This window comes from Panthera onca, chromosome B4 (genome assembly GCF_046562875.1).
Source record: "Panthera onca isolate mPanOnc1 chromosome B4, mPanOnc1 haplotype 2, whole genome shotgun sequence".
Lineage (NCBI taxonomy): Eukaryota > Metazoa > Chordata > Mammalia > Carnivora > Felidae > Panthera > Panthera onca.
The window spans coordinates 49,945,705-49,957,386 of NC_138345.1; the positions used below are offsets into that span (position 1 = coordinate 49,945,705).

The 11,682-nt window shown below is 33.1% G+C and overlaps 1 protein-coding gene across 6 annotated transcripts in view; it reads right to left on the reverse strand.

The window, feature by feature from the left end:
* Positions 1 to 603: 603 nt before the first annotated feature.
* Positions 604 to 11,682, reverse strand: part of LMO3 (LIM domain only 3) — a 54,623-nt gene continuing 43,544 nt past the window's right edge. For all 6 annotated transcript variants that reach the window (XM_060658255.3, XM_060658257.2, XM_060658253.3 and 3 more), the window contains 2 exons: positions 10,592 to 10,717; positions 604 to 1,052 (listed from right to left, as the gene is read on the reverse strand). In XM_060658255.3, the coding sequence (XP_060514238.1) occupies positions 947 to 1,052; positions 10,592 to 10,717 (232 nt within the window). In that variant the 3' untranslated portion in view covers positions 604 to 946. The remainder of the gene's footprint in view (positions 1,053 to 10,591; positions 10,718 to 11,682) is intronic.

An 11,682-nucleotide genomic window follows, 5' to 3' on the forward strand; every position in this document is an offset into this window, starting at 1 on the left:
TATCATTTTAAAATTATCTCACAATAGTGGTGTAACACTTTTTTTAAAGTAACCCTTTGGAAAAATTTTATATGATACCCAAAGGCACTAGTTTACATAAGGGGTAAATGGCTGAAAAAAAATAAATAAAACAAAGCCATTGGCCATTGTGTAGATAAGGGCACAGAAAAAAAAAAAAAAAAAAAGTAAAAGGATAACTGCTAAGCTTTAAAGTTATTCTAAAAATGGCACTTTTCACGTTGGTATAAAATGAAAGTGCTTTAAGATGAAATTTTTATGCATTTTTTAAAGCTGATCTTTAACCCCCTGAAAATAGGGGGTTATAATGAGAACACTGATAGACTCTAAATCATAGTGGCAATAATATTGGATGTTGCTAAAATGCTCTGTGGGTGTCTTCATTTTTTTTAGTATTTTAATGTTGATAGACTTGCTTTATCTATATGTGTATCATTAGTGAGAGATTTGCTCTTCAATTCTTTACTAGAAAGTTACAGCTCATTTAAAATAGCTGGTAGATACAGAAAGCATAAATATACAGTAAGTTTAAACACTGATTGTACTAAATGCAACAATACAAAGAAGCAAACAGAACACAAATGGTAACACAATAAAACTGTATTACATTTGTGCTTCAAATATTACAATACATTATATACAATAGTCGAAAATAAACATCTCATGCCAAGTGACACAAAAACGAATAGCAAGCAAAAAAATCCAGCAATATGTACATTACTTTTTTCTTTAATAATAAACATTCAACTCTGAACTGGGGCAATTTCACTACATACAGATGCAGTCCGCCTTTTATTCCATATAACCATCCTGCTTTCCTATATCTACGCTATTCAGTAGGTTCCTGTGTCAATTCTTATATACACGTGGAGCAAAAAAGATAAAAGAATGTAGTGCTTTGTATTCTTAATGGGGTGATGTTGATAGATCAGCGAACCTGGGGGGCATAACCTTCTTTCATTAAACCTTCCTCGTAGTCCGTCTGGCAAAGGATCATGTTATTCTTTAGGAAAAATTTGTCTCCAACACAAAATCTGAAAATATTTTAAAAAATAAAATGCGTTAAGATAATTTCAGGTCCATAGATTTGAAGATTTCTTTCCCCAATAATAATTTCACACAGTAATTCCCTGAATTTGAAAGCTTGGTTTAGAAAATTGCCTTTATTGTCGAAACTAAACCATGTCAGTCATTTAATGAAACATTACATGCAAAATTTGAAATCCTACATTTATATATAAAAAGCAAAGGAAAAATGAGGAAAATACCTTGGGCGGCAGAGGTGATTTTTATTGCCACTTTGGAAAGAAAAAAAAAATAATTGATCTATATTTACAGTCATTAAAATAAAAAAAGAATGATAATATTTCACTGGAGTGATTATGGAAGATTTCATCACTGGCCATTTATTCACTTTATTAAAAAAAGGTAAAAGGCATTAAAATGTATCAAACAATTAGAAAGCAGCCCATTTTAAGGCTTCCCATTTAAAGCTTCCCTCTACTGTCTGTTATTAAAATGTGATTAAATTCTAGTAATTTGGAAGTGATTGTTCTGAAGTAAAAGTTGTTTTAGCATCAGACTCTGATGCTGGGCCATATTCTTTTGTTTGTGGCAAGTTCACCAACTATGAAATATTAAATGTCATTGCTTAGAGCACTTCCAATTAAACCAAAGGGAGTAACCTGAATGAACTTCTTAATATTGATGTGATAAATAAACTAGTTTCCAGTAGCTAATTATGTATTTTATTCTATAAAGCATTGTTTAATGTGCAAGATTGTAATGTTTTTAATAAGTGCTGTTTTTGTATAATTTCCCAGTGGTGACACTTTGGACACAATTAAGGTCAGAAATAAATGCTTGTGCTGTTTCCAGTACATTTAACAATAAAGTAACTCTGGGGAGATCTGTATATATTTTTAATTGTAACAATTTAACCTTCAAACAGCAGTGTCTAGTAGAGTTGACCCAGTAAAACTACTTGTAATTATACAAGTTGACCCCACTGACCTTTGATAGTGGTCTCTCTTTATCAGATAGTCAATTTCGAATGATGTTCAAGCAGAAATCTTAGTGGATAGATTAAATTGTGTAGTGAAAGCAACCCTTTAATGTTTTGTGAAGTTGAAGGTTTAAATGAGGAGCAGTTGGACTGATTTACATTTGCAAAGATTGGAATGCTAGACAAACAGTGAACCTATTTATTTTCCAACTGGGTAGCTTTGGAAATTTATCCTTATTCTAGCTAAGTAGATAGAGGGGAAAATAGTGTAATAAAAAAAGTAGATTGAAAAGAATTAGCTTTCCTCTTAAAGGAAGATTGGTCTGTTTATTTGTGGAATTTACTTTTTTTTTTTCCCCAGGATTACTGCCTGCTGATGATGTTGATTGAAAGTACAGACTAAGCACTGATCTTGAAATCCTGGAGTTTGTGGCCAAGGCTATTGGATACAATGAACATTCGAGTTTGAACCTTAAGTATATCTTCTTTTTTATCAGTTGCAAACTATAACCTTTAAATATTGTGCTTAAAAAGTGCTGTTTGAATAAACGAGTTTTTGTAGACTCGCAATGATTATCCTAATCATTAAGATATGTTGAATAAAAGGACATATTTCTTTTGTTGGACAGAATTAGCCAAATTAGATACTTATCTTTTACGTGAGATTACATTAAATAGCATGTAGGATATATCTGATTACTGTTCAAAACTTTCAATATATATTAGTGTTGAAATTAATTCGAACTAATAAACTAATAATAAAAGAACACATAAAAATAAATAAATTCAACAAATGCTCTTGTGTTCTAGCTGATATTACTGAATTCTTTTTTTTTCTCTAAAAACCAACTGAATTGGAAATACTCTTTCAACTCCATATTGTCTAAAATTCTGCTTTAATTTTCTAACAAGTCCCCCAATTCTATTCACCATCAAAAAAAAAACCCAAAACATGTTTTTAAAAATTAAGTTCTATGTCTAACTTGGGGCTTGAACTCACAACCCAGAGATCAAGAGTCACATGCTCTACCGACTGAGTCAGCTGGGCACCCCAAATAAAAACTTTTTTTTTGGTCATCTAAAGATATGTCAAATATATAATATATATATAATATAATATATATAATATATATAATATAACTTCTTACCTTCAGAAGTATTGAAATTTAATAATTTTTGTTTATAGATTAATAAATTCAGGGTAATTATAATAAGAAAAGCATTGAACCAAGAGCCTGGGGATCTAGTCCTGAGCCCTGATGCTATCACCTACCCAGTGCAACTTATAGGGTACATTGGAGTCAGTTCTGTGTAGGTAATATAAAACAGCTACATCACTGGATTGTAGGGATGTTAAATTAAGAAGTATATGAGAGGCAAAGTGGCATATTGTAATGAATAGGATTCAAATCCCAACCTTCCGCTTATGATATTGAAGATGAAATGTCATTTTTTTCTTATATTTAAAAATTTTTTTTAATGTTTATTTTTGAGAGAGACAGAGAGAGAGAGAGAGAGAGAGAGAGAGACCAAGTGAGAGCAGGGGAGGGGCAGAAAGAGAGAGAGGGAGACACAGAATCTGAAGCAGGCTCCAGGCACCAAGCTGTCAGCACAGAGCCTGATGTAGGGCTCGAATCCACGGACCGCGAGATTATGACCTGAGCTGAAGCCGGATGCTCAACTGACTAAGCCACCCAGGTGCCCCTTTCCTATCTTTAATATAAATGTATCTTTTATAAGTTTGTGTTAAATAGTACAAATGAAGTATGTAAAGCTTCACCTCGATGTTTGGAGTGTAGATAATTATTATAGTCACCTCCTATATATATATATATATATATATATATATATATATATAAAGCGCTTTATATATATATATATATATATATATATATATATATAAAGTGCTTACCATGTGCTAGTGCTAAGCATGTGTATACATGATTACATTTATTTATGTTCAACTGAGAAAGTAAATATTATTATTGCCTTTTTCAGATGAAAAACCTAAGGCTTCCTCCAAGAATTAAAAAAATCTGCTCAAGGCTCGATAGCTATAATATGTATGATAGAGGAAGGAAAGGGGTTCTGATCTCTTTGGGCTCAAGACATGGAGGCAATAAAGCATTAGCCCAGAAAGTTAATACAGGTTTTTTGTATTGTTAGTATTCCTTTGTATAACTTTAAAAAACGTCTGCCTACCATTCAATGAGATATTGGTAACATAAATGGGATTTATCTAAAGTATTCCTATCTAAAATATTTTGTTACTAATGTTGTCAACTGGACAAAGTACATCTTGTGTGCATTTCAATTTATACTTAAAGGTCAAGACAAAACAGAACATGGGTAAGAAATGTCACACTTCCCCATATAACTTAAAACATTTTGAAAGCTATGGTTAAAGCAGATTATACTGCTTTGCAATTAGGTTTGGTATACTCCTTTAAAATGCTCCACATATAAACATGAAGAAATTGCAGAAACAGCAATGCAGATGTTAGATGCTTAACAAAATAATCTATAGCTGTGATTTTGTAAGAAAAGCTAATTTCTACTGTTATGAGCTCCTTATGAGATTTAGCACTGGCAGAAAAAAATATTATAGAAGCAGTGATGGCCAGAGGATACTGTAAGTATATTAATAGGTCAGGCTAAAATTCCTGAAAATAAGCTGATAATCTTCCTTGTAATCTAATCCTAATTGCTTATGGTACAGTCAGCTCAATTAATTTTGCCTTCATTAAAAAAAAAAAGTATGTTAAGGAATAAAAAGATGCCCAATCATATTATTGTGCCATTTAATCTTGATGTTTTGGAGTTAATAATAACAGATTTAATTTCCAGATATTTTGGAGTGACTCTAATTGAACTCATATGGTCTTAGAGATTTGAGGAGTACAGAAAATAAATATAACTAATAAAACACCTTTATAAAATATGGGGCTTAGAGTAGTTTTAAGCAGGTTTTCAAAAGCCTCTGCAAAGAAGCCTCTATTTGTAACATCCTTTTAACATCCTTTCTAAGAATGAAAATGTTAACTTAGTCATCATATTTTAACCCTGAGGTTAGTGGCTGTCAATTATAATTAGTTCCCATCTCCACAATACTTTAAAAAGAGTCGGGGTGGGGGGGCATTATTTCAAATGTCTCTATTTTCTATTTGGCATCCTCAGTTACTAAAGATGGAGATTTTAATCCTATACTTTGTTTTCAGTAAGAGATGCTGATTATATAGCGATCATCTCACCACTATACACTGTGCACCCATTTACTGTCTTTTCCCAATGACTCTCCAGTTGTTATCATATACTTCATTCCTAATCATCTTTTCTGCACCAACTTACACTACTCACATCCCAAATCCTGCTATAAATTATTCAAAGCCTACCTTACTTTAACTTCACTCTATCTATTCCCATTTATATCTGCTTAGTCAGAAAATAAAATACCCCTCTTGGAACAGTCCAGGACCTGCATATCAGCTCTGAGTCTGAAGACTAAAACCAGACTGGCTGGGTTCAGATTTTGAGGCTACCACTTTCTATCTGTGTTTTCTTGGTCAAGTTACTTAAATTTTCCATACTTCAGTTACCTCATCTGTAAAATGAGGCTAGTAACAGTACCTAATTATATTGAATATTGAATGAGCACAGGTGAAACAGAACAGTGTCTGGTGTATGATCACCACTATATAAGAATTCTGCTCTCAAGGGCGCCTGGGTGGCTCAGTTGGTTAAGTGTCCAACTCTTGATCTTTGCTCAGGTCATGATCTCATGGTTCATGGGTTCAAGCCCTGCATCAGGCTCTGAGCTGACAGCACAGAGCCTGCTTGGGATTCTGTCTCCCTCTCTTTTTACCTCTCCCCCCGATCGCTCTCTTTCTCTCAAAAATAAAAAGAAAAACTTTAAAAAAATTTTAAAAAAAAAAAGAAGAATTCTACTATCATTATTATTTGCCAATGATAATCTTTTCACCTTTGCTTAAAGCCGTTCTTTAGCCAGGACTATTTCTCCCTTTTTACCATATATTTAAATTCTAAAAATTCTTCAGTTTCCCTTCCCTCCATCAATATTCCCTGGCCATGTCAACTCATTCTGATCCTTCCCAGAGCACTTATTTATTGGCATATCATTTACTTTGGCATTTCAAATTTTCTTATGAATGCGTAACAAGTTTTCTAAACTGGTCTGCAGTGCTGAGGTAAGTGGCCATGAGCTGTATTTCTTTTGAATCCCTTAAAATACCACCATAAATTGTGCTACCACTTGAGGTGGGTGGTCAGTAAATACTGGTTAAGACAGATTTATTCCAGAACCGAATAGCTTTAGATAACAAAGGTATTTTAGATAGAGCATTTAAGTTTGTATTCATTTTGACTTTCATTCATTGACTTCCTCCCTTTACAAGTTCATCTCCTTCTGGCCTGCACGCCATTCCCTACTTCTCCATATCCCTACCAAACTCCCTCTGTAATCTCTGAGCACACTGAGTACTTTTCATTTCCTGCACACATTAAATGCTTTCACACTCCCATGCCTTGCATGATGCTCCATCTGTCTGGGAAACCCTTTTCTCACTGCTCCTTGGCTTCCTCCTCTTCCCCAGCCCCCACCAGACACAGTTCCTACATTCCACCCAGTCCAAGGGAGGTTTTTTTTTGAAACCCAGCACATCAACCCTTTGATGCTTCTCTAAGACTTCAAGAAGGACAGACCTCTCTTCCCTCGGTATAGATCTGTTTAGCATCGATTACACTCTTCTGTGACTCTTTGATGTCCTGTCTCTGCCATAGCTCTGAATATCCCTAAGAGAGAAACTAGATTTATTCACCTCTCTTTCCAGAGCCTAGCACAGTGCTTTTGTTCTTTAGTGTTACACAATTCTACATATCTGAGGCCATTTCATTAACATGTTTTTTTTCTTTTCTTACAAAACCATCGCTTAGTTTTATAGAATTGTCTAAGGAGGAAGGGCTTAATCACCTTTAGGAAATTAACTTATTACACCAAATTTTCCAATTCTGAATGAGAGTCAAGTTATCATATAAGATGCTCAAAATAGCATTCCTCTGCTTCCCTTAAAATAGAAAAAAAATTAGATTTTTAATTCAGGATTCACATCTTTAACCATACCTCTCTAAAAAGGGCAAAGATGGGTATGTTCAAGAAACAACCAATCCTGAAAAGTTATTTTTACTACTGTTTTGAAAACATTCAGCAATGCTTTAGATCTTAATGATATTTTGATTTAAAAGTTAAGCTAAAATGACTGCTAAATAAAATTCATAAGCATTTCTAATACCACAATTTCAGATGTCAATAAAGTTTGCTTAAGGGAAAGTGCCTATAAATTACCTATTTGCTTTGTGTTTCACTTGAAAAGGTGCAAGGCTATAATAATGATTTGGCTCCTGAAAGTATAGGCTTGTGTGGCATATGGCTTTATTGGAGAGGATTCCCCCAGCAAATGTCAAAGTAAAAAGAAAATCTCCTATATTGAAAACCTTCTGTATTCAGAGTAACAAAATTTGCCTGCTTTGCTTGACTGATGAAGATTAGCTGACTTCTTGCATTAAAGAAGTTTGTCTTGTAGGGGCTGAAGTGACAAGACAATAACTAAGTGCTAATTGTGCATAACCAGCACTAAAGATATGCAGTCCCATTATGGCATGTAATAAATGAAGCGAACACAGAAATATATTAGGTACTTTAATAATGATACTAGAATAGTATTTTGCAGCAATAAGAATGTGAACAGTTTTAGAGTCAAAATTTAGGAGTGTTTGTCTTACTTGACTGAGTTCTACTGAGGAGATAGACTTAATTGTGAATGCAACTTTTTATTTCAATGGTGAAATAAAATTGATATATGATTTGTAAATAGCATTAACAACCTACAATTACTTTGCATCATAATAGAATTTAGGCAGGGTTTAGCACTTGAATGATGTTTTAATTTTCTGTGTAGAACATGGATAAAATAGGGTGGCCTGCCCTAATAGAAAAATGGACAAAGGGCATAAACAGGCAGTTCCCTAAAAGAGAAACTATCCAAGGGCCACTAGTAATCAAATAAATACTAATTAAAAATTATAATGGGACACCATCTCTCATCACTCAAGGTGACAAGGATTTCTTTTTAAATAATAATTCCCAATGTTAGAGTGAATGTAAGGGAATACATAGCTTTTACATTTCTGGTATAAGAATAATTGGTACAACTTTTCTAGAGAGCATTTTAACAATATATCACATAAGACTTTAAACAGTTATATAGTTTGTCCAATTAATTATGCTCCTGTGAATTTATCCTAACACAGACTTGAATATTGTCTGATTATAAAATCCATATTATGTTGATAATATTGATGATATAAAAATGTGAAGAAATAGCTTACACGTCTGATGATAGAAGACTGATTTATATATATGAAGCTCTATACATAAAACTGGACACCAGAAAGCTTAAAATATCTTAAAAGAATTTCTAAGGGCAAGTAAACGAGCATACTATATTAAATTTAAAAAGTCCAAATATCAAACATTAGGATTCTTCCCTGTTCTTCTCCTTTAAGCAGCTCAACTGTGGATATATTATAAAATATATGCTGCATATCATTTGTCATTTGTCATATATGCATAAGAAAACATGTGGCTAGCAACATCTAAATATTAAAATACTTCTTTTAGAATAGTGAGACATGGGACAATATGATTCTTTATCTCCTTCTATTTTCCAAAATTTCTATGAATATGGAACCTTTTGTAAGTAGAAAAGCAGTAAATGTTATTATTGCATAAAGGTAACTGTATTGTTAATGGATGTGTTAGTGGATCAATAGCAGAAGTAAACAGAAGTATTCTAAATTTACTACTAATACACCTTTAAGATATATACACTTATAGGTACACATGTGTGTAAATGTATCTGTATCAATGTGTGGATATTTGTGCTCATGTACCTATATCCTTACGCACATATTTGCCAATTTTTTTCTGGCTAAATGTCACCATAGAGTGAATTAACCTGCTTTAGTTCCAAAAACTTGCTGGGAAGACTCAAGGTGTTGTAAGCTGACCTCTTGAATTACTTCCTGGATAAATTATATATTGCAAGGTATATTGGGTACCTCTCTGAACATCTGCATCTAGCAGGAGGTATCACTGAGATATATCTCTTGGGTAAAAACCAAGTTAATGGAATATTATTTGGTAAAAGTAAATTATAAACATCAAGGTACAATAGCTACTTTTTTTAGAACCATTTGTGTTCCTGCTATTTAATATAAGTTATTTCATTGAATTTTCAAAATGTGCAAGATAGATATGAGTGCCTCTGTTTTCAGAGTGTGGAAACCAATCTCAGAGGTTAAGTAACATACTCAAGATAACAAAGCTGATATAGGATGGGGCTAGAATTTGAATCCTGTTTGCACTGTAAACATTGGGTTCTTTCTGGGATATACAGGGCTTCATAGGAAGATGTTGCAGTGAAAACAGTAAAGTGGGGCAAATTACTGTAACTGAGAACTTGATGCAACTAATGTGTCCTGATTATATACTATATCCAGGTGTTTTCACACTCACATTGAATTTATTTTCATTAAAATTTATTAAGTGTGCTAATTTTTTAAATGTGTTTTAATGATATGTGCAGTTGCATATTCTAATATCCTCTGCATTTCTCTTAAAAAAGGTATCAATAGTATATAGTTCCCACTGGAAATAAAAGTTACAGCTTTCAATAAGGACAAATGGGATAAAGTGATAATACTTTGAGATGAAAGAATTCTCTGAGATTGACTAATCCAGCTCCCTTATGTTGTAAATGAGAAAAACTGAGGTCAAGAGAGCTCAAATGGTTGACATATGGACATACATCTTGTTAGGGGCAAAGTCCAGACTAGAATTCGGGTTTCTAGACTTGTTGTGCAACACTCTTCCCATTTTCCTATGATGCCTGTCCAATGCTGGTAAGTATTTAATTATAAGCTATATTTGGCCTCCTTCCCAAAGAGACTTAAAGTAACTTAAAAAGTACATCTAAAACAAGGTTAAAATTCAAGATAAGAAATCAAGAGATAGGGCAACTATAAATATGAAAACTAAGCTGAAGACACACTACTTCCTACAAATCCCTGTATATTTATTTGCCTCAGTGCACATGTGTTTGCTCACAGTACAAAAAAGTAAAGATTTTAAGCTTACTTTTAAAAAGAAAGAAAAATTTAAGGATATTTTTAAAATTTTAAAGTAAAATTTAAAGATATTTTAAACCGACTTTTTAAAAAGACAAACACAAGAAAGAATGCATAATAAGAAAACTAAAGTTTATAGTGGTATCTTCATTTCATATCACATCCTGTTAGATGATGCTTTTCCTTCAGGTAGTTTTCAGACCTTTTCCCCCAGCGGTTTGTTTCTGGCACCAAGTGAATATTTGCAGAAAACAAAAATGCTGAGATTAACTGCTTTAAGTAAAAAATACAATTCCCGCCTATTAAATAAATAATAGCAAAGAGAGGTTTACCATTTTTCCAGACACCAGAATGAAATCTGCTTACCTCTGATTACAAAGCTGACATGCAAAGCAGTCCAGGTGGTAAACATTGTCCTTGGCACGCATCACCATCTCAAAGGCAGGGATGAGCTTACTACAGGCAGCACAGTTTCCCGTTACACCGAAGAGCCTGGAACAATAAACATTTTTTTTCAAACTCTTACAGGGAGATCTGAGATCATGACTAAGAAGGTGCTAATATACCCCATAAAGCTATCAATACACAATGCCTTCTGATGTATACAAGTAGGTTTTATCCTAGGCGGATACATAAATATTCTTCTCTGATACATACTCCGTTGACCTTTCTTGATGAAAATCACATCTTGTTTGAGAAGAAAAGGAAAAGACAAATACGTTAGGAAGCTTACATAACCGCACACAAAACAAGTCAGTGGAGGTGTATTCACAGTAAAAATCTTCTACTGATTCGAATATGCAGCAAATATAAAAGCAATGTTAACTTTGATTTTCATGCCACATCATCCACATTTTAGATGGAAAAGAAACCCATTTGAATGACTCACCATATTCTGACATCTAGCTACTAGAAGGTTTGCCATTATTATTAAAGGAACGCTTATGAACAAGCCATTTAAATAGTCAAAAAACATTAGAGGTGCATGTACCTTATGGCCCTATACCATAGTTATAGCTATGATTATGTTATTCAAGTAGCACATTAAAGTAAATGAGGCTGTAAACTACATATAACTAAACCAGGAGTTGAAACAGAACATATTGAAAGAACCACTGGAATTGTCTGTAAAAAACGTATTTTAAATAATCCTATTTGCTACAGATTCCTGAAAATAGTTATTGTAATGACCTAAAAAACAGTATAAAATAGAGGTCTCTATAGTTTCATAATGGGAGGAAATAAAATATATTATCCATTTGCATTGGCAATATTTAAACCAAGTTTCTTTAAAGTTGTTAATGGCAGTGAAGAGTTATTATAAATAATATTCTGTGCCTAACAGTTAATGCACTTTTTAACTACGAAGCAAACTAGATGAAAAACACCACATCTGCCAGTTTTCTTTTTTCTCCAGCATCAGGCTGACAGGAGAAAAATATAATGGCTCTCATGGG